This window comes from Zootermopsis nevadensis, unplaced genomic scaffold (assembly GCF_977971745.1).
Source record: "Zootermopsis nevadensis isolate Lab colony 2312 unplaced genomic scaffold, Znev_1.0 Znev_ptg000017l, whole genome shotgun sequence".
In the NCBI taxonomy this organism is placed as follows: Eukaryota; Metazoa; Arthropoda; class Insecta; order Blattodea; family Termopsidae; genus Zootermopsis; species Zootermopsis nevadensis.
The window spans coordinates 1,848,476-1,874,812 of NW_028259149.1; the positions used below are offsets into that span (position 1 = coordinate 1,848,476).

The 26,337-nt window shown below is 37.7% G+C and overlaps 2 protein-coding genes across 3 annotated transcripts in view; one reads left to right on the top strand and one right to left on the bottom strand.

Moving 5' to 3' along the window:
* The first annotated feature begins 1,025 nt into the window (after positions 1-1,025).
* Positions 1,026-25,461, top strand: LOC110840691 (uncharacterized). Of its 2 annotated transcripts, XR_015535437.1 has the most exons (15): positions 1,026-1,140; positions 2,408-2,478; positions 5,327-6,386; positions 6,889-7,063; positions 9,398-9,454; positions 10,868-11,086; positions 13,738-13,853; positions 15,769-15,879; positions 16,558-16,638; positions 17,636-17,736; positions 18,641-18,791; positions 19,394-19,534; positions 22,270-22,347; positions 24,080-24,220; positions 25,019-25,461. XR_015535437.1 is itself a non-coding variant. In XM_087350035.1 (14 exons), the coding sequence occupies exons 1-13, from the start codon at positions 1,093-1,095 to the stop codon at positions 22,333-22,335; spliced, it is 2,397 nt and encodes a 798-aa protein (XP_087206161.1). In that variant the 5' UTR covers positions 1,026-1,092; the 3' UTR covers positions 22,336-22,347; positions 25,019-25,461. The 2 variants fall into 2 exon arrangements, 1 of the variants encoding a protein (XP_087206161.1); XM_087350035.1 differs by lacking the exon at positions 24,080-24,220.
* The window catches only part of LOC110840689 (uncharacterized), a 43,582-nt gene continuing 39,341 nt past the window's right edge, over positions 22,097-26,337 (bottom strand). Inside the window, exon 10 of the transcript XR_015535439.1 lies at positions 22,097-25,396. The gene's annotated coding sequence lies outside the window, so the exon portion shown is untranslated. The remainder of the gene's footprint in view (positions 25,397-26,337) is intronic.

Consider the following 26,337-nt stretch of genomic DNA (forward strand, 5'->3'; position numbering starts at 1 on the left):
TTTACCAACGTTTCGGTGGTCATACTGCCTCCGTCATCAGGGCGATGAGAATGAAGATTTCTGTCTTCTGGGTTGTTGCGCTGTGTAGTCTGGTCGATGTTAACCAACGCTTCAGAGGTCATACTGCCTCCGTCATCAGGGCGATGAGTATGAATATTTCTGTCTTCTGGGTTCTTGCGCTGTGTAGTCTGGTCGATGTTTACCAACGTTTCAGAACTCATACTGCCTCCGTCATCAGGGCGATGAGTATGAATATTTCTGTCTTCTGGGTTCTTGCGCTGTGTAGTCTGGCCGATGTTTACCAACGATTCAGAACTCATACTGCCTCCATCATCAGGGCGATGAGTATGAAGATTTCTGTCTTCTGGGTTCTTGCGCTGTGTAGTCTGGTCGATATTAACCAACGTTTCAGAGGTCATACTGCCTCCGTCATCAGGGCGATTCTTAGTATGAAGATTTCTATCTTCTGGGTTGTTGCGCTGTGTAGTCTGGTCGATGTTTACCAACGTTTCGGAGGTCAGACTGCCTCTGTCATGAGAGCGATGAGTATGAAGATTTCTGTCTTCTGGGTTGTTGCGCTGTGTAGTCTGGTCGATGTTTACCAACGTTTCAGAGGTCATACTGCCTCCGTCATCAGGGCGATGAGTATGAAGAATTCTGTCTTCTGGTTTTTTGCGTTGTGTAGTCTGGTCTATGTTAACCAATGTTTCAGAGGTCATACTGCCTCCATTATCAGGGCAAATTAATACTACACAGCGCAACAACCCAGAAGACGGAAATTTTCATACTCACCGCTGTGAGAACCTCAAGTCTTAGAAAGGAATGTATGTTACAATGAAACAAAATGTTTTCATTTTCCTCTTAACTACCATCAATTACAACAATGTACACATTGCAGTTGGCTACAATGGAACATCACTGTAAAGACGAAGTCAAGAAACATCTTGTCTCTCAACAATAGAAATCAACTTACCTGTGATCTTCAACTGTTTGAAAACAACAACTCCAGTTTCCATAGAAATGCGTAGTTTACAATCCGCAGCGATTACTGAAGTGGAAGTCAACATACTTTTATTAATCTGTTTCATCATAATGTTTAAGTTAACGAAAAAAATTTTGAGACAATCCGCACAGAGTCCTGTAAGTAAAAAGGAACCTGAAGCCTTCGGCTACAGTAACACATTTAGTAGGATTCCTAGTCAAGATAAGCTGTCTAAAGTCAACACAATTCAATCGTATCTTTATTATTTATATTATTAATATTATTATTGTTGATAGTATTAGTGGCGGTACATATTAGAGCAAGGATAGAACTTTGACTTTCCTAAGCATTATACAAAGCAAAATCTTCTTCAGGTACTAAGACCAAGCTTTGAGTGGTATGTTATATGGATATGTATAGTGATACATTTATGATTAATTATGCTAACTGACGCTAGGATCCGTGCGTCGGTTTACAGGAGCTTTAGATACACTGCAGTAGATGTGTGCTTAAGTACAACTAAGTAGAATACCTCTCAATTCTAGGATTGAATAATTAAATGAAACAGTTATAAAGCTGAAGATTACCGTCTTGAGGGATGTTAGGCCGTATAATGCGGTAGAATTTTACGAAGGCATCGGTGGTGCCTAATGAGACCACTGAAATCGACCTGGTGATGGAGGCAGTAACCATATCTGGAACGCTGGTCCAATTCTACCAGTCTATAAGGAGAAACATCCCAAAAAGATAGTCATTATCATGTCTGACTCTGTGTGAAATTAAAATCTCGTCTAGTTAGAAAACTAAATTTCTGGCGTTAATAGGAACTTTGTAAGTTTGACCGATTAATACTTTTACATTTTCGTTAAGAACTCAAGTCAACCGTGCCTGAAAGTAATGGATTATTTACGCAAAATTTTAGTATTCACTACTGAAATGCTTTAGACAGATTACTTATACAAAGGCCTGTAATAACATTTTATGTATCTGACCCATCCAGAGTTTAGAATTTCCTTTAATTTTATAATCTCGTGTAACTAGACATTTTAACTTTAGTTTAAAATAAATAATGACCAAACACAAAATTTCCCTGCTTAGACTTCGTCAAAATTTCAGCCTTTTAACTGACGTGACTTTTCATGCTAATACCGAGATCCATTCCACATTATTCTATTGCAGTGTAGCTTAAACTCCTATAAAAACCGAGGCGTAGATCCCAGCGACAATTAGCGAATTTAAACAATTGCACCTTCACTTGCGATGACACCTCACAAACCAATATTTTGTACGCCGTAACGGGAAAATTTCAGGATAAGTGTTCATTTTTGTAACGGTAGAGACGCCGTGAGTACTGTAACATTGTCAGTGTTATGACGGGACATCCGATTTGCCAGGGTTTAGTGGATCGCATCTTCTCTCTTCCAGAATCGTTCGAAACGTGACAAGGAAAGCAAGACGGCCAAGGGAGGAGAGAGAGACGGGGGCACCAAGGCCAGGTATGTAAAGTTCACTGTTACAAGAGCCACACTCAAAGTTATGCACACGTGGTGCATCAACTGCTTCGGTTATTGGCTCACGTATACTGAAGGTAGACGAGATGGTTTTGTTTTACGATAAGCTACAGCAGTGATTTGTGTCTGTGATCGCATGGAGAATGTGTCACTTCACTATCTCAGTAATTCACATTGAAATCAAATTTTAGAACCACGTCGAATGTTCAAAGAATATCGGTACTGTTGAGATAATCCGACAAATAGAAGACGCATCCAGACAGTACCTCATTCTTTATTGACTAAGACACCGTTAGCGTCAGCAAAATTCCCGTTTTAATTATAAGGCTCTGTTTACCATTTCCATCAATGCGTTTCGTACGCAGGAATGGTGTTACCCAGCAAGGGACGATGTCTTGCGCTTGCGCAGACCTCCGCCCTTAGTTAGCTTTTTGGTTCGTTGGTTGGTTGGTCTATTGGTACATTCATCGCTCTGATGAAGGAGGCACTATGACCTCTGAAACGTTGTTTAGCATTGACCAGATCACACAGCACAACAACTCAGAAGGCAGAAATCTTCATATTCACCGCTGTGAAAACCTCAAATCTTACAATATCGTTACTGTTGAGATAATCCGACAAATAAAAGTACCTGATTCTTTATTGACTAAAGTTTTTAAGTTTTCCTCACGTGTGTGTTGAGATGGAATAGTGTGATGCCATAAATGAAATCAAAGATGTTGTCACAACCAACTGTCTCCGGTGAGCAATTGTATAATTTATTTTCGACTCGTGCATACGTTAGAAATCAGACGATGCCCATAATGTTTAAAACCGTTCCTTTCGCACCCTGAGTGCCCGAATTTGTAGACAAAAGATTACTCCCAGTTAATATTAAATGGGAACATTCAGTAGAATGCCAGCGAGACATTTTTGGGCCGACCGTCAGTATCTACTTTGATGACTGAGGAGAAACGCGTCATATTAATTTATGTATATTCAATGTGACTAAAATTATAAATCACAGGACAAAGTTTTGCATCACTAACTCGCGCTGTTGTGTGGGAAGGACCGCGTTAAATCTTGAATTACTTCATGACGCACCTACAACTTTCACCATCACTTTTTAAATTGAATTATTTAATTCTGATAAAATACTTCATAGAGTTTTGAATATGGCTTAGGGCACGATTTAGAATGAAGGTTCGAAGCAAAATCATATTAGGGCCGGGTCTCTATCAGAAGTTCTAATCGGAGAACACGTCTCCCCTTGTTTGAAATCAAGCCGGGAAGTACCTTACCAAAGCTCAATCATGATAATTAGTTTGGTTTGATGTCTGATTCCAAACTTAATCCGAACTTCACGACTGACCCTTCCCAAATAACTACTGTGACATGCGTGTCCAGAAAGGGAGATCTCACGACACCTACTGGGAATTCCAAAAGAGAACTTACAATGTCATTAGCATAAATAACACCTATTTACAAATTATTCATAGGTGAGGTCAGCTGTAGCAGCTTAATAGTAAAATTTACAAGGCAAGATGTCTACTCTGTTGAGATTGTACATGCGCAATTACAACTAGTTTAATGACTTTCTTGTATTTGTATTTTGTATACGTAATTTTGCATTTGACCCCGTGAACAAGATCTTTGTAGTTGAATGTAACTGATCTGTCATCGTTTATGCCAAATTAAGATAAAATCTTTCATATTTACGATTTTAGAGTTTCTGGGAACATTTGTAACATGTTACAGACATCCATTTTATCAATGTTACAATTATATCCTCAACTTTATTACCGACAATATGTTTACTCATTTTAACAACACAAAATAAATGACATTTAAATTTCTACGCATTAAAAGAGTAATAAATTTAGCATGTTTTGAACATATGGCAATGTACTACAGGCTTACGTGTAATACAATTGAAAGGATCGAAGAAAGAATAAAAATGGTTTCTTGTCGAAACACACGTCTGTAAAATATATAGTGATGTACGTAAAGAGCACATATATGGGAGACGAGAGCAGAACGGGGAACTTAATCTTTGGAGGCACATTAATAAAGTTAAACATATGGAGGATTCTTGCGTGTATTATTTGTCTATTTGATATTTATAATGAGCCATTAGTTTAGTTCTAAGAGTTACAGTTTCTTAAATATTAATTTTTCTACAAGAATATACCTTATCCCTTTCAGCCCCGTGCCAAGGACAAGACGCAATACGGTTGACATATGTTTGAAGAGTTGTAAGAAGACACAAATTATCTAATGAATATGACGTAGGATATAAAAATGATTTAGTATACAATGTAAAATGTCGAAATATTACAAATTTGATATCTAATTAGGCCTAACACACACGGCACACATGTGCACCTCTTCATCATCGTGACTATCTGCACTTTCACTTGAGTTATGGGCCCCTTTCAAGCAACACGAATACCGGATCCACCCTTCAATAGACTGCGGATAGACATCGCCACAATACAGGCACTTATCGTTTTATCCTCTTCTCTGGGTACCCCATTCAGCCCTATCCCATCCTGCCCCGTGTTTACTCTTTCAAATTAGGATTGCCCCAACAAAAATTACAGCATGAGTGATTATTTCATAAACTGTATCCACAAAATGGCGCTGACTGACATGACATGACCTTGTGCTCTATGCTAATGATATTTCACCCTGTCCCGATAGATCTCAACGAATTGCAGTCGATATAAAGCCGATATCCCGTTCTGCCCTGGTCTCCCCTAAATTTTTTTTCGTGTTGAATTTAAAGTACAGTGTTGCTATAATAATAAAAATAATAATTAAATGCAGTCTAATTAAAATTGTTTTAATGCAGGACCAAGGTGAAGAACCTCGATGAAGAGAAGAGAGTATCTTCAGAACAGACAAACGAGGAACGTCTTTCAACGGTAACTTCCCAACTTGAAGGGCAGCAGAGGGAGGAAGTGGATGCAGCACACAACTTCAAAAGCTGCGATGTAACAGAAAAGACTAATAAAAAGTTACGGGGTGATCTAACAGCTATTCAGAAGAGGCTGGACGACGTCGAAAAATTCATGTTCGGACTTGGATCAAATAAATGTCCTATGAGACTAAATGAAGTCGGGAAAGTGGATGCTAAAACGGAGCAGGACCTTCTGGAAACCATCAGCAAACTGAAGGAAGCTGTAGAGAGGATCTCTTTCGAAAATGAAACACTGCTAGATAAAATGAGGGAGGTAACAGAGCAGCGTCGCAATGAAGACAAAAATAATGAGGCCATCAAGACACTTAATGAGGCTGTACGCACGTTCAAAACTGATAATTTTATAGATAAAATTTCCGAACTGCAGGAGCAGCACCAGAATGAAAAGAAAGGAAATCAGGAAACCATAAAAAAACTGAATGAAGCTGTAGAGAGGATCTCCTCAGAAAATAAGAAGTTCCTAGTTAAGATGGCAGAACTGGAGGAGAAGCACCACAATGAAAAGAAAGAAAATGAAGAGAACATCAACAGACTGTGTGAGGCTATGGAGATAATTGCTTTAGATAATAAGAAAATGAATGTTAAAATAAAGGACCTGACGAAGCAACGCCATAATGAAACAAACGAAGATCAGGAACATATCGACACAATGGGTGAGGCTGCAGATATGATTTCTTTCACAAATGAGAGAAGACATGTTAACATGGCGGAGACGAACTGCAGAAAAGTTAAATACAATGATGATATCGTCAACAGGCTGAACAGACTGAATCAGGCTGTAGATAGGATTTCACATGATTACAAACAGCTGAAGGAGGAAATCGGTTTGTTTCGGCACCGCTTTCAGGATTGCGACATCACAGTTGCCAAACCTGACGAGGCGGTGGAACATCTCAATGCCAGAGGACACAGGAAACTCGAGAAGAAGCAGGTAAGTCAAATGAATACTTTCGTATCCCACTTACCGAACACGCTTTATTATTACATCTTGATGTTCGATAACCATAGAAGAAATCATGGCCACCTCCCGTACTCTAGATCTCTCACTGTGTTTAATTAATAAACTTCAATGGATTAAAGACACAATTTTTGCATGCGTTCGAAACCCTGCTGAGAGCTCGTTACAATCACAGAGCCTATCTGTGAGCTCAAACGAAACAACTCTGGTTCTATGGAGATCGTTACTTGGGAGTCCTCTAGCGGATAGTCGCGTATATTAGGACTCAAAAATGGCGAGCGTTCAGTTTCTCTGTCGTCGATAACCTCACTTAATGGGCATTTAACAAACCAGTCGTTGACATGCTGAGCGTAAATAAATCTTTCGGAATAATTATTATTTTTCTACTGTACAATTCACATTGAAAGTTTTCTTCACTCCTCGGACATGCAATTTGTCAGAATCTAAAGCGGCTATCATAACTTTTCTCTTCCAGGATCGTGAGAGCTCTGACCAGCTGGATAGTCAAGACACCGAGAGCATCGAGGACGACAGCGACTGGGACGAGGACGCCGTCAATGACGATGAACCAATGCGGACAATGTACATGCCGCTTTCAAATGAACCGTCAGTTTATACCACTGAAGGGGTCAATCCACAAAGCCCCCAAGGTATGCGACAAAACCTGTTATCACTTTACGTTGCTTTCTTTTAAGAAACAAGTTTTCCTTGAACTGCTTTGGCTTCATTTGAATCATGGGAGACAGGCAGCAGGACGTTTGACCTTGGACAGAGTTACTCCTGAAGGGAAGTGCAAATGGTACGCATCTGAGCCACCTGAATTTGTAGTCCGTTTAAAAAGTAAAATGATCCCGTTACATGCCAATGTTGACACTTAGAAGGTTTGAGTCATGACTCCTATTCAGTCTGAACCTCGGCACTAGATACGGGAGAGCGGTTAGCGTCACGCTCCGGCCGTGCTTTACCCCCGGGAAAAGACCTGAGTACCCAGTGGTCAAGAGGCTCGGTGGGCCCCAGAGCCGGTCTGGACGCAGACGCTAGAAGGATAAATCCTCTGCTCTTATCTGAGCTACCAGGCTCACTTATAGTCTGTCCATTCATCTATTCATTTGTGATTTATTTAAATAAAACCTCAAATCCTGTATTATCTTCGCCACATTTTCAAATCGTATTTTATTAGTGACCCTTATTCAATGATTTTGTTTCGTAGAGAAATTCACAGTATTTTCTTATTTTACTTCTAGACCATTTTCCTCCCCTGCATCTAATAGATAGCAACTGTATTGTACTCTACGATGTTTACGTTTTCAAACATTAAATTGACATAAGCTGCACTGACCAGGAGCTGATGTGACCCATTCAAATTCAGTCCCCCTGTGTTTCTTTTCTGACACTCTGAATGTCCCTGTCAGACTAGTTAGGCAACCGGAATTTCTAGAACTGATTGATTATCCTTAATTAACATTAACGAGATTAGAAAGGCTATTGCAGTATCAGCATTTGGAACCGGTCTACTTTCTATGAAAAAGATTTGAGGTTATCACAGAGGGGAATAAGAAGATGACAGACTTCTCGGTTTTTACGTCGTGTAGTCTCGTAAAAGCTGACCTAAGTTTCAGAGGCATTTTTCGACAATGCTTATCTCGTTCCGCCCATGTAAAAAAACCACAAATGCACAAGTGATCCCTTCCGAATGTTTCCACAGCTGTTCAGATGGCACCCACGATCTGTCAGTGCCGATCTTAACCCTTCTTCTCATATATTGGTCCGATCTACTCCTAACCAACGGATTTAAATTAGGCCGAAAGCATATTTTAATAACAAAATTCTGCCAGGCCTGACACATTAGTCGTCATGACAGCAGACGTCCCATTACAAACCAATAATAAAGATTACATATACAGAGTGGCGCACGAAATGATACCCGGCTGAAAGTTTAAATAAAGGCTTTAATATTCATATAATGGGACATATATATCTATGAACACAAAGATCAATTCATGGAGATTTATCCTTTATGGATTACATCCTCAATATGACCACCGTTCTGTCGTGCAACTTCCGAAACACGAACGGCTACGTTCGTGATTACTCGATGGCACATATCCTCCGTAATTTCACCATACATTTGAACAATCAAAGCCCTGAGTTGCATGATTGAGGCTGGTTTTTTTTGGAAACAGTTTTCCCTTAAGTCGCAGGGGTTTATGTCCGGGCTATTGGGTGGCCAGTTCTGTCCACATCCGTGGGAAATCACACGTGTACCGAAAGTATCGTGCAGGAAATCCTAGACAACGTTTGCTGTGTGTGGTGTAGCCCAATCTTGCATAAACCACTGTGTATTTAACGGCAAACCGGGCTTCTTTGCATGGCTACTCTGACAGCTTCAATGTTCTGTGGGCTACGCACACGTTTCTTTTCCAACACTTTACCACCCTGTTGAAACTGCTGATGAAGTCTGAATAGTTTTTGAAGAAGGGGCCCACCGCGTACCAAAATGGGCATGAAACCGTCTCTGCGTTTCCACAACACTTTTTGTTTCCACAAAAAACAAAACTGAACCGTAAGTCTTCCCTTGTCTGCCATCTTCTGCATACTGGCGGGAAACCGCGACATAATCACCTCGCGTTAGCTAGGTCATGCATATACCACCTAATGGTATCTCCATGAACTACTGCACTTACCCACATGACCGAAAACTTCATCCGTAACGTGGTTGCTGATTTATCGTTATAACAAATAGGCCATCATTTCGTGCCCCACTCTGTATATATGCACACACGGCAAAATTTAAAGAACAAAAAAGTGCACAAAAGTCATACCTACCAAAATTTAATATTTCGGAAAGAATAACGCCATTTGAGGTGGCATTCGTCAGTAACTATAGTGGACACAGTTCATACAGGTGAATTACGTGTTTTACTGTGAGTAAAATGGATGTAAGTTGTTTAGATTATGCCTGTATTTATGATATTTTGTTTCAGTGCTCATCGTCCCACTGTTAGGCGACTTCAAACCCTTGAAACTTTTAGGAAGTGGCGGTAAGTAAAATTCTGTGTTAACAGGCGTATTAACTGCGCATTTCTCTGCTTATAAAACATGAAGCGTTGGTATTTGATCTCTGGATCCATGGCTAAATAGATACAGTAGCAGCAGGATCGGAGACAGAACAAATGGAGAACACAGATGAGCACAGATGAGTATAAAATGGCGTGTTAGGTGTTGTCGTGTGTAGGTCTGAGGTACAAAGTTTCCAACAGAAAGCGGTATTCAGTTTAGAGGCATTCGTTCAATCGCCATGGATATATTTTCTTTGTTTCCTTTATTACAGTGGTGTTTTACTGAAAGCCCCGTAAGTACTATATTCTATATATTAGAAATCTTTATTACTTTACCAAAAATAATTTAGTTTCAACACTTTGTAATACATATGAATGTTGAATTTCGTAATTAGATTAAGATGTTATTTGGTTTCAATCAGTGCATTCCGGGCAATAAGAACCACCTGCGGCTGCTATTGCTCCAATGCTGGAACATTTCATTATCAAATGTTGGTTTACATAGCAGCTGCCAACTCCTGCATATTTTATTGCAATTTTCTGAAATGGCAGTCTTTAGTTTTGAAGACTCCTCGAAACTGAAAACGGAACTATTCATAAGGCTGCTTGGGGGGACAATTCAAAAGCGGATGCCAAGACTTTTAGTTTAAGCTAGAGTGTCTGTTCACAGAGCAGCAACGTGGATTGGGATATGTTATGTTACACTTCAGAAAAGACTGAGAAAGAGTGTAGTGTCTTTTCTTAAAATTAGTAGGAAATCTGCTCAAAGTTTTCATTCAAACTTACTATTTATTGGATTTCATTTATTTTTTATGGTTGTATGTGGTTCCTATATCCCCATGCTGATGGACAGTGTTGGTCAAATCATATTTATATTTAGTACGATGTTCAGATGTTTGTTAATATATCAGTGATTAAAATGTGTCTTGTAGTTTTTATTCACAATTATTTACTTGTTCTTGAGTAGTATTCAAACAGTGAAGGCCTGCAAAAACTGATTTTTACAACCAAGTAGCTATTCAATCAAACATTTCAGAGTTGGTGTGACTGGGACAAAGACCTTCCAATGGATTCAACACATACATATTATAAAAATAAGAGTTATTATTATGACAAGATCACAGAATTTATTGGCATTTGGTCTTGTAGGGCAATTCACAGCAGCTGTTGGAAATTGCATGCTGTAATCGTTCGGAAGAACTGTGACACTGGTGACTAGTGCTTCTTGAATAATAAGTCTGTATGGAATTCATATTGATTACTTACCTTTCAGTCGTGAAAGTATGATATTGCACAAAACAGTTGTACAGAATTCTGATCCTTATAAAGTGAAAGTCTACAAATATCAGAGCCCTTTGTTGAGCAGACGTGAAACATAATTGGTTGTTATCACAGGCTATGGTCACATCCACTTGGTGCAAAAGAAGAATGGCAAAGATAGAGGCAAACTGTATGCCATGAAGACGATGAATACATCGCAAATATTTTCTGCAAACAACGGCCCAGAACGGCACAACACTGAATGTTACATCCATCAAAAAGTAGCTGACCATCCGTTTTTGGTGGGAATGTATTACCGCTTTCAGACAGAATTGAAGGTGTGCTTAATGCTGGGTAAGTATATAAAAACTTCCTAATTCCACAAAATTTGAGAAGTGAATTTAACATCTGAACAGAGGTGGATGGTCAATGGAGTGGGAGAGGGCTGTTTCTGGTATACGATACGCTCATTGTTTTAAATATTACACGTAATAGAAAGGAATGTACTTGTGTAGGTCCTTTAAATCAAGTACAGGACTAATTAGAACTATTAATCATTGGCTTAGTAATATTCCCTTTGGGCATAACTCTCTTTATTTTGAAGTATCAGGCAGTACGGTTACATCTTGGAATGTATACAAGTATTTATTTGCCTCACCATCTTAAAACAACTGTACGAAAGGAGACAAATCTTTTAAGAATAATTACAGTTCTATGTCACAGCTAACCTCCTCCACTAAAGTATTAAAAGTTTCCTAAAATTGGTGTAGCCCTTATATGCATACTGACAACTTCATAGTCCCTGAATAGTTTGGCTTTAGGAAAGCTTAACTAACATAAAATAATGTTATCTATATTACATTCTTTTGGCTTTCAAGGAACTGCTGTTAACAGGTTTAGATCAAATCTTACAAACAGAAAAAAGTGGAACTCAAACCATCTAACGTATTTTCAATCTTCTTCTCCAACTCGGATATTGTGATACGTGAAATTCTGCAAGGGGTCAATATTAGGACCTTAATTTTCATAACTAATATAACTGACCTTGCTTCAATAATAAGGAATCTTATCAGAACCCATAATATTCGCTGATGACACTAGACACTAATGTACTGAGTCTAGATAAAACAAAATTATTAATAAAGTCTGTAACAAGTGATTCACCAGAATGTGCCTTAAGTATTGGATGCAATGGAAGATATGTAGAAGAGTCAGAAAATACAAATTCTCATAGTCCATGAGTTGATAACCATCCAAACCAGTAGAGTCATATCAATCAAATATTCCTGAAGTTAAGCTGGGCGTGTTATCCAGTTAGACAAATGCTTCATATTGTCAATATTTACACACAGTAATTAATCTATTTCACCTACTTTCAACCTATAATGAAGAATAATTTTTGGTAGTACTTCATCTGATTTTTACTTTACAAAAGACCATCATAAAAGTTATTGTTACTGCAAAACTAAGAAATCCATGTAGAAGCCTACTTCAGTAACTGGAATGTTTTCCCCATTAATAAACTTCATTATAAATAACATACAACTTTTCAAACAAATTCAACTATACACAGTGTGAACACAAGGAATAAGAATAATTTTCGTAGACCAATTGCCAACCTTTCGTTTATTCAGAAGGCGATTATGCTGACATCAAAATCTACAACAATCTACCAATCAGTTTCAAAACTATTTTACATTAAAAGGATAAATTTGAAAGCAGCATTAAATACACACACTTTTGATTCTGTTGGTGAAACCCCAGAGTTCAAAAAGGACTCATAATGCTTTTAGATTTTACTGTACGTATATGTTGAATAATCATGATTAATAGGGGCTTATCTCCTGTGTAGTAGTCGATTTAGTGTAACATTTTATTATTTTCGTTAATACCTTATGGTTTATGAAATTTAATTAATATACTTGTGACTGGCCAGGCATTCTGTGTGTGAGACGGTCACCTTGGTCAAGAGGCCTGCAACAGTGCAAAGCTCAGAAAGCAAGCTAATGAATGTTTTCACTTGTACTCTTCTGTATGTTTTATGCTCTGACTTTTTCCACATCCTACAGTTAAACTAAATTTTGAATCCTTGAAACGTGTGTGAGTGGAGTATTAACTCTACCCTCATACACAAGTACCCACCTGCCCAGGTACACAGTTCTTTAAAAAACATGGTTCAGGATCATGGGCTGACAATCTGTGCTTAATTAGTTTTCTAGCTTTCTAGTGTTTTATCTTGTTTTGATATTTATAATATATCATACATTATACAAAATTTAATATATTTGCTGTGTCACTGGTAGCCCACCCACAGTATAAAATATCAGTTGGAATATTTATCAAGGGAAAATGTTTTCAGGGCAGCAATCAATATAATGTTGTAGCTTCGAGGTTGAGTAAATTCTCTGCTCATACTGTATATGTGCATGTGTGTGCGCACGCAAGCATGTCTGTATCTATGTACACACACACATGTACGGTGGATGCTCCCACTGACTGAGCATTCTGCATATATTAGTTTGAATCATTCTGACCAACATGTGTTATGTGCTGTGGTGTAAACACATTGTTTTACTGCTCACTTTTTGTGTTATGAGTCATGTTTACAGATGACTGATATTTGTATATAGTGCGTCTACAGGTTTGCACAACAGTAAAATAAGTTTCAATGTCAATTGACTGTCTTTAGACCAGGTAATACAAGAAGTTACCACGACAGAAAAAGGGTGGGGTATTATTTACTTTCCTGTCAAAAATCAAGTATACTACTGTCTTGCAAGAAGATGTTCAGTGCAACTTTGTGAACAGATTCTAGTTCATCACTGACTGGGGGAACAATTTGTCGCTTCTTTGTGAACTTTCTTTCAGTTTTCAGTCTTTAGCAGAGTGTCACTTTGTAGTAACACTGTTGTTGACCTGAATATACAACACATTGATATTCAGTGACCTTTAGTAGCAGGAAGTAGTGTCCTTACAGTAACAAGGTTGTGTTATTATTTTTCCAGATTATTATCCGGGTGGCGACATGTACCATGTACTACTTGAACAGGGCGTGTTTAGAGAGAGTGCAGCTAGACTTTACCTAGCTGAGATAGTCCTAGGTGTAGAACACCTGCATCAGGTAGGCACAAATAATTTATGACAAATAAACGTTCTCTTGTTCATTTGAAGTTCTGTCTGTTACCCATCCAGTCACTTTTATCAACAACCCTCATGTGTGTTTCTATTTACACTACCTGGGGCTTTAAAGCAAAATTCACACTAAACATTCTCATCAGCTACAACTGTACCTCCCTCTCTTGTCTTTCTAGCACACTGCTATGATACTGGTATGATCATTACATATAATACTGATTGTTGTACACCTCAAAGTATCATGAATTTAGGTACATACACTTCTCAGCTTCCACACATGATCATACTACTGTTTTTCTCTGTAAGTGGCGTGGGAGTCAGGGATGGTTTTGTTATCAGCATAATGTTTAAATATGAATAAATAGGTTTTGAATAATTCTGTTAGACAAGAAAGCTGTCTAGTACTGTTTGTCGTGCACCAGTAGCTCCTCTTGTGCCCCCTACAGAAAATAGGTGCACTGAAAGCTTTCAGCTCTTTGCTTGTGATACTCTGCAGTAGCAGGCTGGTAGTTCCTTGTAGGATGTAATAATAACGACAGTAAAGATTTGATTCCTCAGATAATAATGTGACCAGAAAATGGTATGGAGTCTAGAGTATTCAATGAAATAAGAATTACTCTTATAAAAGACTCTCGGTCAACCAGCCGCGTCACGTGGCTTAATGGTGAATGAACCATTTCTTCTGCCAAAGTTTTGAGAGCCATCTCTGCTCTGGAAATGTTGACAGAAGAAATGGTTCATTCACCATTCAGCCACCTGACGCAGCTTGTTGCCTGAGTCTTTCATCAACTTCATTCTCCACGAAAGCTTCACTTTATACATAAGAATTATTTTTGATATCAGGTGTTGCATTATGAACGAACCCAGTCTCTGTCTAATACTACTCCTGCTGTCCATGTACCTGCAACCTATTCTGATCATTTCTCTTTTGAATAAGAAAAGACCTGTTCCACACAGTTGGCTTCTCATCCACAAGCTTCTCTCCTGGATCTTAGTCTAGACAGAATCGTCATACCATATATTCTTCACTCAAACAGAAACATTTCAAGGGACCTGCTATTTAATTATTTATAATATATTTTGTTACATAATGAGAAAAGTAATGCACATACACAACAGACATCTGACCATAACTGTAGACCACACACCAATGATAAACATAGGGTGAAATGAACCATTAAATCAGAACAATCACATTTCTGTATGCCAGTAAATGATATGGACCCTTCTAGATTTTTCTGGTTCCTCGACACCCAAACCTGAACAATAACAAACGTCTATAATTTAGAGAATCATTAAATGAAGCACATTAGTGTAAATAACGCATAATAAGTTTCTAAAAACAGAAAGAAATCTGTGCTCATGTTCCTGGTCTTGCAATAAGCCACCACCAATACTTGGTATTGTATGCATATAGTCAGTGTATCAAAAGTGAAGTGGACAGTGTGGCTAGTCGGCACATTTCTAGTCAGCGTGCCTTGTGAATGGGCACCTTTGGTAATCTAGTAGTCACCATTAGTTGCACAACTAATCTTATGCTAATAGGTTCTGGTTCACTTTTAATTAGTTCTTTTGTTCTCTTAATACTTGTTTTCTTCAGAGGTTCTAAATGCTAATGTATATTTCTTCTGGTATATATTTTGTATTAAGTGTAGAATAATGACAATGTAGGTGTTACATTTACTATTATCATTTAAACAAAATCTTGGATGATAAATACAGAATTTTTATTCAATATATGTTTTTGGAAATAAATGGTTGGGAGGGAGAGTAGCCAGAAGGTTCTCTTAGGGTGTCTAATACCCTTGCGTCAGCCCTATACAAATCAGCAACAACATAGAGCCTCACTCATATTCTACATCACAAACTTTGTAAACAATTTGTTGATTTGTTTCTTTCAGCTTGGAATCATCCATCGAGACTTGAAACCGGACAATATACTGATAGACTCTGAAGGTCATATAGCCATAACTGATTTTGGATTAACTAAGTCATTCCTGTCCTACACAAAGGTAAGTTTAATATCCTTCTTATCTTTTGTCAAGTTTATATTCAGAGAAAACATAGGTTAGAAATGTAAGAGCTACGTGGACCGCTGTTTCAGTACTCTTTATGTGAGGGAAATCCAGGCTTAGAAACCATAAAGACTGGAGAGGTTTCAGGAGCCTGAAATTGGACTACATATTTAGGCTGTTCAATTAGTACCAATATTTAATGGATAGTAAATTTAATCATGTCAGAAGTTCTCCGAATTTCTAGGGGTCAGTTCAGGAGTGTGGAACTATAATACATAAAACTTTTTTGGAGTTTCATACAGGGCAGTGGAGTCAGTACACAAAACCTCGGACTACTCAATTTTTAAATCTCCCAGGCTGGCGGTGGCTCACATGGTAGTGAAAGTGTTAAAATAGTGTTTTCTTAAGATTTTATATCGACATTGGAGTCGGAGTCAGTACATTTTTACCGACTCCAACTCCCTCTAAAATTGCTTCTGAAACCAAGACTCTGACTTCACAGCCCTGGTTTCATACAGTAGCTGCTATTATCAAATTTATAAACCATTAAAATCTACTAGCCTTCGGTATTAACCACGATCAAAGTTTTATTTCTGTTGCAAGGAAGTTAGTTCCTAGTTGCTTTGTGTTTCAAATTCCTGTCACAGTCATTTAAAATGTTCTTTCCATCAACAGAAAAATCGTGCTTACTCGTGGTGTGGCACTCCATCGTATATGGCCCCAGAGATGATTGACTCTGAAACAGGCTATGGCATTGTAAGTATCGAAGACCTCAACAAGGTGAAAATAATGATTCCATTCTTTCATGTAACTGAACCAATACTATGATGAATGTAAAGTAATAAGCCATCACGTTATAATAATATGGGGATAATGATAATTAACAATAAAAATCTTATTATCTCCTGTTGACATAAACTGATCCCAGGTGCATTTACACATTGTAGTTGTTCTGATGTAGGTTGTCCATTAATTGAGATTAGCCGATTCTAATGGACCCTACAGAGTAGGAGCCATTTCCCTTCATTACACTTGAAAATGAGGACAGATCCAGCCCTTGAAACACTGTGTAATTTTATAACATCAAACGATGGACAAATTTCAAAAATTCAGACTATATTACACCATCATCACAACAATTCAGAATAGATAGAGAGAATAATTAAATATCTTTGGCAATATGTCACTTTAGTTTTGGGGCAAGGTTGGCCATATAACCTTTTTTATCTGTTCCGAACGGAGATCAGTGTATGTCATAACATTGTTATAACATGTAAATACAGAAATTTCCCTGCAATTTAGGTTTAAAAATATAGTGCATTTAGAGGTAATGAAGATTAACAAGCAGTGTGGAAATTACATGTACACTGTTATCCTGACATTTAAATGGATTCTGACTAAATTTATTTCCACACAGTTGGCCCCTGTCTCATTAAACATCACTTGGCTGATTTTCTGACCTAACGGTGCTGACTTCTGTTGTCAAATCTGTAAAATTACAGGTATGGCAGGATGTGGCTGTACCTCCTGTATCAGCCATATTCCCCCCTTCAAGTACATTACATGAAATAAATAAAATAAGAAAGAGTACTTAACATACACGGGAATGTTCCATTTTAACCTGGAAGCAATAAATGAACAACACAGTTCATACCACAATTTTTCTATTTCTGGAAACCCTTGTGAAAATGTCTGATAGTATGAAGAAATGAAAATGAGTTACTGCAGCTGTTCTTAATTTGAAATGTTGCAGGAAGTGGACTGGTGGGGCGTTGGACTTATCTGTTATGAGATGCTGTCAGGGTGCTCGGCCTTTGAACCTGGTGATGAAAAAGGCTTTAAAAAACTTTTTGAGTAAGTCATTAAACTTTTTCAAGAACAACTGACATAAGTGTTCAATCTGAACCTCACATTGAAGAAAGTTCTATACAAACTAGTTTTTGACAATATTAATGGCAGTAAAATAGGTACACACATTTGGAACCTGCAGATAATTGGAATTAATCAAAGAAACAAAATGCTAGCACAACAATTAAGAAAGAAAAGGGTTCCAAAGGCTGGAAAACATAATATCCGTGTCATGTTTAACATGGACCAATTCCCCTATCTCTTGCATGATGTTCCTTGATCTCCTTGCAAATCAGACACTGACCAGGCATTTTATAACTCTGCAAGACATAGTCACTAATTCCAAGGTCATATTCAACATGCATGTTTTTATAAAACATGCATACAAACAAAACTGTTTACACTTTGAAGGACACTAATGCCAAATGCATTTCGACTTCAACACATCATCAGTGGCAAAACCAATTAATTCATATAATACAAATCAAAAAGTTTATAGTTTTTAACAACATAAAAGATATGTACTTTACAAAACCGTACTTACGTAACACCTCACTGGACATTGATTGCACAAGAGTTGGTGTATTGAATTGAACACTTGGCTTTTATGTCCACTGGTCTTATTGCTGTTAACGCCCATGCATCGTTGAAGTTCACAGAGACAGATGATGCAACCGTGGCTCACCGCAGATGAACACTGGCAATCTTTTTGATTTGTATTATATGAATTAATTTTTTTTGCCACCGATGATGACCTCTTGAGGTCGAAACGCGTTTGGCATTAGTGTCCTTCAAAGTGTAAACAGTTTTGTTTGTATGCATGTTTTATATTCCAGTACACTACATGGTATGCAAGGTTCTAAGATGTATGTTTTAATGGTAAATATAAGAATGGACCTTTCCTTTGCAGACAAATTACATCGGTGTCACCGGTAATACCGGATTGGCTTTCTGCTGAGGCAGGACATTTTATCTCAAGTTTATTGGAGAAGAACCCATCAGAACGGCTAGGAACAGGAAAAAATGGTTCTCAGAATATCAAGCAACATCCATTTTTCAATGTGAGTTCCATTCCCACATGATATATGTGTGTGTGTGTGTGTGTGTATATATATATATATATATATATATATATGGTTATAAAAACATGGTCCAGTTCTGAATTGTTCCTTGTCTATGTAATGCACTAAGAAAACCAAGCGCAGTGCAAGTTGCAAGTTTGAGATTTCTGAAACTGTTCCCAGAAGATATAATTCCTTTTAGAAATCAGTATGTTAAAAGTGTGATTTACATCCACAGCAAAACAACTTGCATGTAACAAATGTCATACGTTTAACGTTATCAGTACACAGGTAGCAAGATCACAGTAAATATTTTGGGAAGAGTGCAGAATGTACTGTCAGATCAGTATTTCAGTACATGCCATAAAGTTTCCAACAACTTACTTTAAACTTTGAAGACATTATTAGGTGTCCTCAAATGTACCTCACAGTACCATTAAATAACTTCAAGGACAGACAAAAATTTAAAGCCAAGCAGAAGACTGCTTTTCAAAATCCTTGTACCCTATGTACAATTTAAGGAACTTTTAAATTGAAGTGTTCTCACTTTCCTCTGCATTCAAGGTCTGGCATACCACTAATGCCTGTTCTTCATCCTGCAGGGTATAAACTGGAATAATGTGTCAAGGAAACTGCTGACGATGCCACGTCTGCCATCTTGTGTAAATGAGTCTCAGTCTGTTGACAAAGATCTGAGAATGGAATGTATAGTCCACTTATATGCCAGTGGCAACAACACTGAGGTCAGTACAAGTAGTACTCTGGTGTTTTAGTATATAGTAATGCATAGGAATAGGGGTTATTTCTGTTGCTTGTGTTACCTGTAGAACAGGTTTTAGAAGCTGAGGTCTGTGTTGAAGGTATTATAACAATTAAGAATGTTGTGGCTGTCCTTAGCAAATATTTTGGTACTGTAATATTCATATTATCACATTCATGGAGTTTTATGAGTACTAATACCAACTACTGCCAAACTAGTGGACATTAGGGTGAACTGCATATAAAATAACAGTTAGATAAAAGTTTTCAACCCTAGAAATATGTGTTATGATAGCCGACTTCAACCTTGGCATTTCCTTAAAGTAACCTCATTTCAAATAATTGAGTTGCTTATTTATTATGACAGTCCTAAGAATTATCTGCAGTAACCAAAGAATGTTACTGAATGTGTCCATAAATCACAACCCACTTAGAAAAAATTAACTGATGCTTCATGAGTCTAAGAATGAAGATTTCAAAAATGTTGTTGGTGTTGCGTCACTGAAATACAGCTGACAGATGTCAGACAGAAACAGCAGAAATTAAATTTCTGAAATTAATTTAATCGCATAGCCTCTAAAACCAAACAGTGCACAATGAATTTGAAAATTTTAACAAAGACTAACAAAACATTTATAAGAATAACTTGCACATCATCTGTGAATTTACTAAAGCAGAATAACTCAAAGAATTTATAAATGTGCAAGTCAACTGGTCACAGATTTGTAGTATATCCTAGACGATGAAGAAAATTTTGCTTCAACAACTTTTTGCTACTCTTGTTGATAATGATCATAATGAAGAAAAAGATGAGGATAAATATAATTTATGCATAATAAATGTTCGCTGCAGTCTAATTTTTTGGTATGTAGTCATGTGCAACATCGATTATATACTCTTACTTGAATAGATCAGATTCTGTTTATGATGTGAGGTTTTCACAGCGGTGAGTATGAAGATTTCTGTCTTCTGGGTTGTTGCGCTGTGTAGTGTGGTCGATGTTTACCAACGTTTTGGAGGTCATACTGCCTCCATCATCAGGGCGATTAGTATGAAGATTTCTGTCTTCTGGGTTGTTGCACTGTGTAGTCTGGTCGATGTTTACCAACGTTTCAGAGGTCATACTGCCTCCGTCATCGGGGGGGATCGATCGCCCTGATGACGGAGGCAGTATGACCTCTGAAACGTTGGTAAACATCGACCAGACTACACAGCGGTGAGTATGAAGATTTCTGTCTTCTGGGTTGTTGCGCTGTGTAGTCTGGTCGATGTTTACCAACGTTTCAGAGGTCATACTGCCTCCGTCATCGGGGGGGATCGATCGCCCTGATGACGGAGGCAGTATGACCTCTGAAACGTTGGTAAACATCGACCAGACTACACAGCGCAACAACCCAGAAGACAGAAATCTTCATACTCACCGCTGTGAAAACCTCAAATCTTACAGATCAGATTCTGTTTCATGCAAGAGTGAGTGTTGTAGAATTTGAGGTTTTCATGGCTATGAGTCATGAGAAGACAGCCATCCTAAGGGAAGGTGTTCTTTCTTTATTTCTCATTTTCTTTCTTTTTTGCTTAATCCCATGTCTCATTCCATACCCTTTTTTGAACAGGGCTACCATTAAAATGCTATTACAAAGGCTGTACACAATCAAATAAGCAACTAGCTCTTGTTTGTTCATGCACCGCATATATAGCAGCAGCACTGTATTTCTATACCAAGCGCTTGAAGAAGATTGGCGTGAGACTATATAGGACTGCATAACATATAATTCAGTGTAACCAAACATTCACCCTGTGTATGGAATAGATAGGAGAAAGATTCACTTTATATACCTGCTTTATGTTGGCAGATCCCATGACTTTAATTCAATTATCAGGAATGTCAAATTTATAAATGGGGTTCAGGGGGCAGAGAGATCATTTAGCCATTGGCTGCAGACAAGAGGTGGCATGAATACAGAGTGAGGCCTCATGATTATTTTTCCTCTTAGGATATGCACATTTGCAATGATTAATTCATTTTGTCATATTCTAAACACATAAATATGTACATAGAGAATTCTGTTAAGGAAACCAACTGAAAAATGCAATTGAAGATTTGCATAAAATATTGAACTTCGTGGAGCAGAGTCTTTTTGAGAAGCTAACAGTATGCTAAGCTAGTTAAAAAAAACTGGCCTTTTGTAACTTTTCTTAACAAGAGTTGTTAGCATCCCACCCAATCCCCATCTACCCTACATGCAGTCGTGACAAGGGCTCTGCAGTAAAGCAGCTAAATAAACTGGTCAATTGAATAAAAATTTTCTTGGATATTATCCATCGTCTAGTAAATATAAAACGTAAAACGAAGTTTCAGAGATGGGACTCTATCTCCGTCTTCAGGTTCCTACACAGTTGGGCCCACTAGATAGAGCTAATCCCTATCTCCGGATTAGATTTGATATAAATAAACTGGTGTTTGTAATGTGGATTTCATTGAGCTAACTCAGGATTGGGTTTACTGGTGGACTTTTACATATGGTATATTTAACATTCAGACTCAATACAATGGAGACATGTTTAATTTGTATGGGCCTAGTCAAAGATCTACAATGAAGATACATTTTTATGATCAAGTTTCAACAAAACATAATTTTGTGTCTTATAAACACCATATTAAATAAGTTCCTCTACAACTGAATTTGCTTACATTGTGACTTTGAAATTGGTTTTGCAGATCTGCACATATATCGCACCAGGATTGATACCTATCCAGACCCATGGCACAGAAACCTCTTATTAGCGCCCAAGATCAGTAAGTGATATTTTGGCTGCATTAATTTTTCAGAATTTTTGTCTTTCAAATACAGGCATAGCTCAGAGATAATGTGGGTTTGGTTCCAGACCACCGCAATAAAGCGAGTCACACGAATTTTTTGGTTTCCCAGCGCATATAAAAGTTATGTTTACTCTATACTGTAGTCCATTAAGTGTGCAATAGCATCATGTCTAAGAAAACAATGCGAGACATTGCGAGAATTACCAAAATGTGACACAGAGACACGAAGTGAGCACATGCTGTTGGAAAAATGGCGCCGATAGACTTGCTCGGCGCAGGGTTGCCACAATTTGAAGAAAAAAAAGCAATATCTGCGAGGCGCAATAAAACAAGGTATGCCTGTATATGCAAATTATAAAATTAACAGCCATTGCTTTTGTTTTTGTCTCATGCAATAAAATATATTATATTATTCAGTCTTTAAACATATATAAGAAGATATAATAATTATTTAATAAAATGCTATGTATTTTGGCAATTTTTGCCATTTACAGGCTGTACCATAATATTATTATGAAATATTGTTACAACATTACGTGTGTCATCACTGGAGTGTCACAATAATATACAACAGAATTATGTGACTTTATAAATGCTAGATTGACAGACGTATTTGGCCACCTTCAGCTTATTCCCAAAAACATTATTATGTAATGGAGAGGCGGTATACACTTTACAAAATGTCATAGGTGGTACGGACATGTACAGGCTTTGGGGTTAGCTGACGGTTTGTCACTGTGGGGGCCCAGATTCACACCCAGGGCAGCCAATGTGGTACTGTAGTGAATAGTGGACAATATGGCACTGGAAAGAGTTATTCTCAATATCACTGCAATGATGCCCCACAGCCACTGATGAATCATCTCAAGGCTTGACACTGGGCCCATTAGCTGCTGCATTTCTATAGAGAGAGTCTCCCTGTTCACAACAAACAAGCAGTAGCTTGCAATAATAGAAAGACCATGTCATTAAAATATACAGGTCAAACAGAGAACAGAACTATGTGTTATATCCAATCTTTCATATCAAAAAGCAACGTAAAAGACCAGAAACAGTTGTGTCTCATTAACTTATGACATTTCCTGATTTTTGTCTACCTTAATGATGTATTCTAAAGCAAAGTTAAAAATATTTATTTATAGTTTATTTAAAGATGCTTTACCATTAACTCAGGCTATATATAATGGAATGAGCAGATGACAGTGAATAATGAATTTGAAAGGATGTGGAAGGAAGTAGCATGGCCTAATTTAAGGTACTATCATGGAATTTGTGTGGAGGGACTGAGAAAAATCACGAAAACCCTCAATCAGAATATCTGTCTCCGAGCTGAGATGTGAATGTGGGCCCTTCCAAACACACATGATAAATGCTAACCACTCAAATATGACATTCGGTGCCGAGTTGAGAGTTTAAAAGAAATGGTGGTAAAGCATTTCCTAGTTTCAGACCATACTGAATCGAAAATGAATGAGATAAATGTTTACTTATATGCAAAGTAATATATATTTGTTTATACCAAATTCAATGAAAATACTGTTTGCCACTTATGAGTCATAGGTTTTTGGACAACTTTGATTCTGGGGTAGTTATTCTTTATTTGAAATAAAATTAACAATAGTTTAAATCTCAGGATGTAATGTAGCACCTTCTGCTTAGATCAGTACTGTAGCAATTTGATCAATATCTGCTCACTTTTACCTTTCAGTGTCCGTGTTTCTCAATAAAGTACTCCATATGCAGAAAACATTATTTGGGATTATCTGCACTGACTTTTATATATTTGATCAGCAAATTAACAGCTTTTCTGACTACAGGAACTGTCGAGAAATATCTCTGTTACAGACTGGTGAGTGAACAATGATCACACATCCATGCATAAAACTGGTTTTCAACCAACAATCAAAGTGTCTGTGTGGTCAAGATCTAAGCCATAGGCTTGCAGCCTATGTGATAGGCTACACAGAATGCAAATTTATGTTTATATAGATAATAGAAGAGGCTCGTCAGAGAGAAATGATGAAAAAGAAGGAAGTTGTCTCATATGCTGTGCGATGTATAAAAACGTAACAAGATAAAATGTGTTTGCATGACAGTGTTATGTGCAATGTTACACTTATTGGTGTTGCAAGTTCCTGTTATTGATGAGGCTAAATAATGGAAATGCAGACATAGTTTATGCCTCTGTGAACTGTAGTGGGTAGGCAGGCAACTGAGAACATACCCAAGCTTCCTTCTTTTATCATCAGTAAACACAATTGGGTGAGCTGTAATTATTCTTGTGAGAGGGTGATAATGTCTCTGTGGAACTGCAGCCACTTACAGAGATGTTTTCCATCCTACAGATTATACATGAGTAATTATGGAGCAATGGTAGAATGACGACAGTGAAAAATCATAGGATAGTGAGAAAAAACTCTACCATTACCACTTTATCCATCACAAATTCCAAATATCTGGTAGAAGATTACTGGCGTTTCAGAGGTCCTTGCTGTCTCCATCATCAGAACAATGGAGGCAGCAAGGACCTCTAAACGTTGGTAAAACTAATGCCAGACCTGGCTGAATAAGTCCATGGTTCCCCATTCATGACGAACGTATTCTAAAAGCTTAATGGTCAGTAGCTAATAAGGTACATTATTTTCAGAATGATCTTTGGACTGAGTGAGGGTGCTGCATCGGAGGCTACAAATATCCTGGCTGTGACCAACTCCATGATGGGAATTACGCTCACTGACCCAGAGGCAACAGATTTTAACATGAAAATTTCTGTCTTCTGGATTGTTGTGCCGTGTAGTCTGGTAGATGTTTACCAACATTTCAGAGGTCAGTATGACGTCTGAAACTTGGTAAGCATCTGCCGTACTACATGGTGCAAGAACCCAGAAGACAGAAATCTTCATACTCGTCGCTGTGAAAACCTCAAATCATAAATAGATTTTAACATCTTAACATAGAGTCATCAGCGGCAGGCAACGCTCTTGACTTGAAGTGGAAAGCAGTTTGTGTACGACTCCTGTGAACCCTGAAAAATATTGGTTTTGTAATTATAAGATACAGTGACTTGATTAAATATTTTGTTGCACTGTATTGTGTTTTCATTACATCATTCAGACATTCTCCCTAGATTCTTAGGGATAAAGCAAGGAGGGAACTAGCTGCAATGCCACCAACCCTCTTAACCAGCAACAACAAAGTAGAGTAGGCTGGCTATGCACTTCAAACATGAATGTGATGTTTTCTAATGTTTTTCCTGTAAAACATGAATTTTCCAAAGATGAAACAAATGCGTGTTTTAAACAACAAAATTCTGTGTCATGGAATTTCATATAGACTAATAAATAGTTTTAAAGTATCATTTCCAGTAACAACACATTTAATATATATTAATTAGGTAATAATGGCAGTTATATTACAGCCATATAAACTGAACAGAATTATAATCCAAATCATCTATTATGCTCTGATTTTTTACATTTTAACCTTTAGACATACTTTTTATTAAATTTGTCATGCAGTTAGATTTGCAAGTTCTATTATTATCATGCGCAACATAATCATGGTCAGAAGTTAGAGCAACAACTTCAACACGTAATGGGCCCATCCATATGTCTGACGCTATGTCAGCTGCCGTCCAAAAACTGGAGAACCCCTAGGTATTCCCCAAGAGATGAAGCGAATCCAGGGGTCTGTACAATGAGGGTCCCTCTTCTACCAGAGGCTTCCACCTTACATCTTTCCCCCAGCACAGTTGTTTCTCTCTTGGCTGTGCCCCATTCAGCATGTGTTACGCTGATATACGTGTTCCAGTATGGGGAATGAAAAATCTGATCTGGAGCCAAACATGATTTAGAGAAATCATATCCGAGTTCATACACGATATTCTAATTTATTTAAATGTTACTGGTTGAGAAACACAAATGTATTAAAATATTCATCTATTTTTCTTTCAAATTTCATGCATAT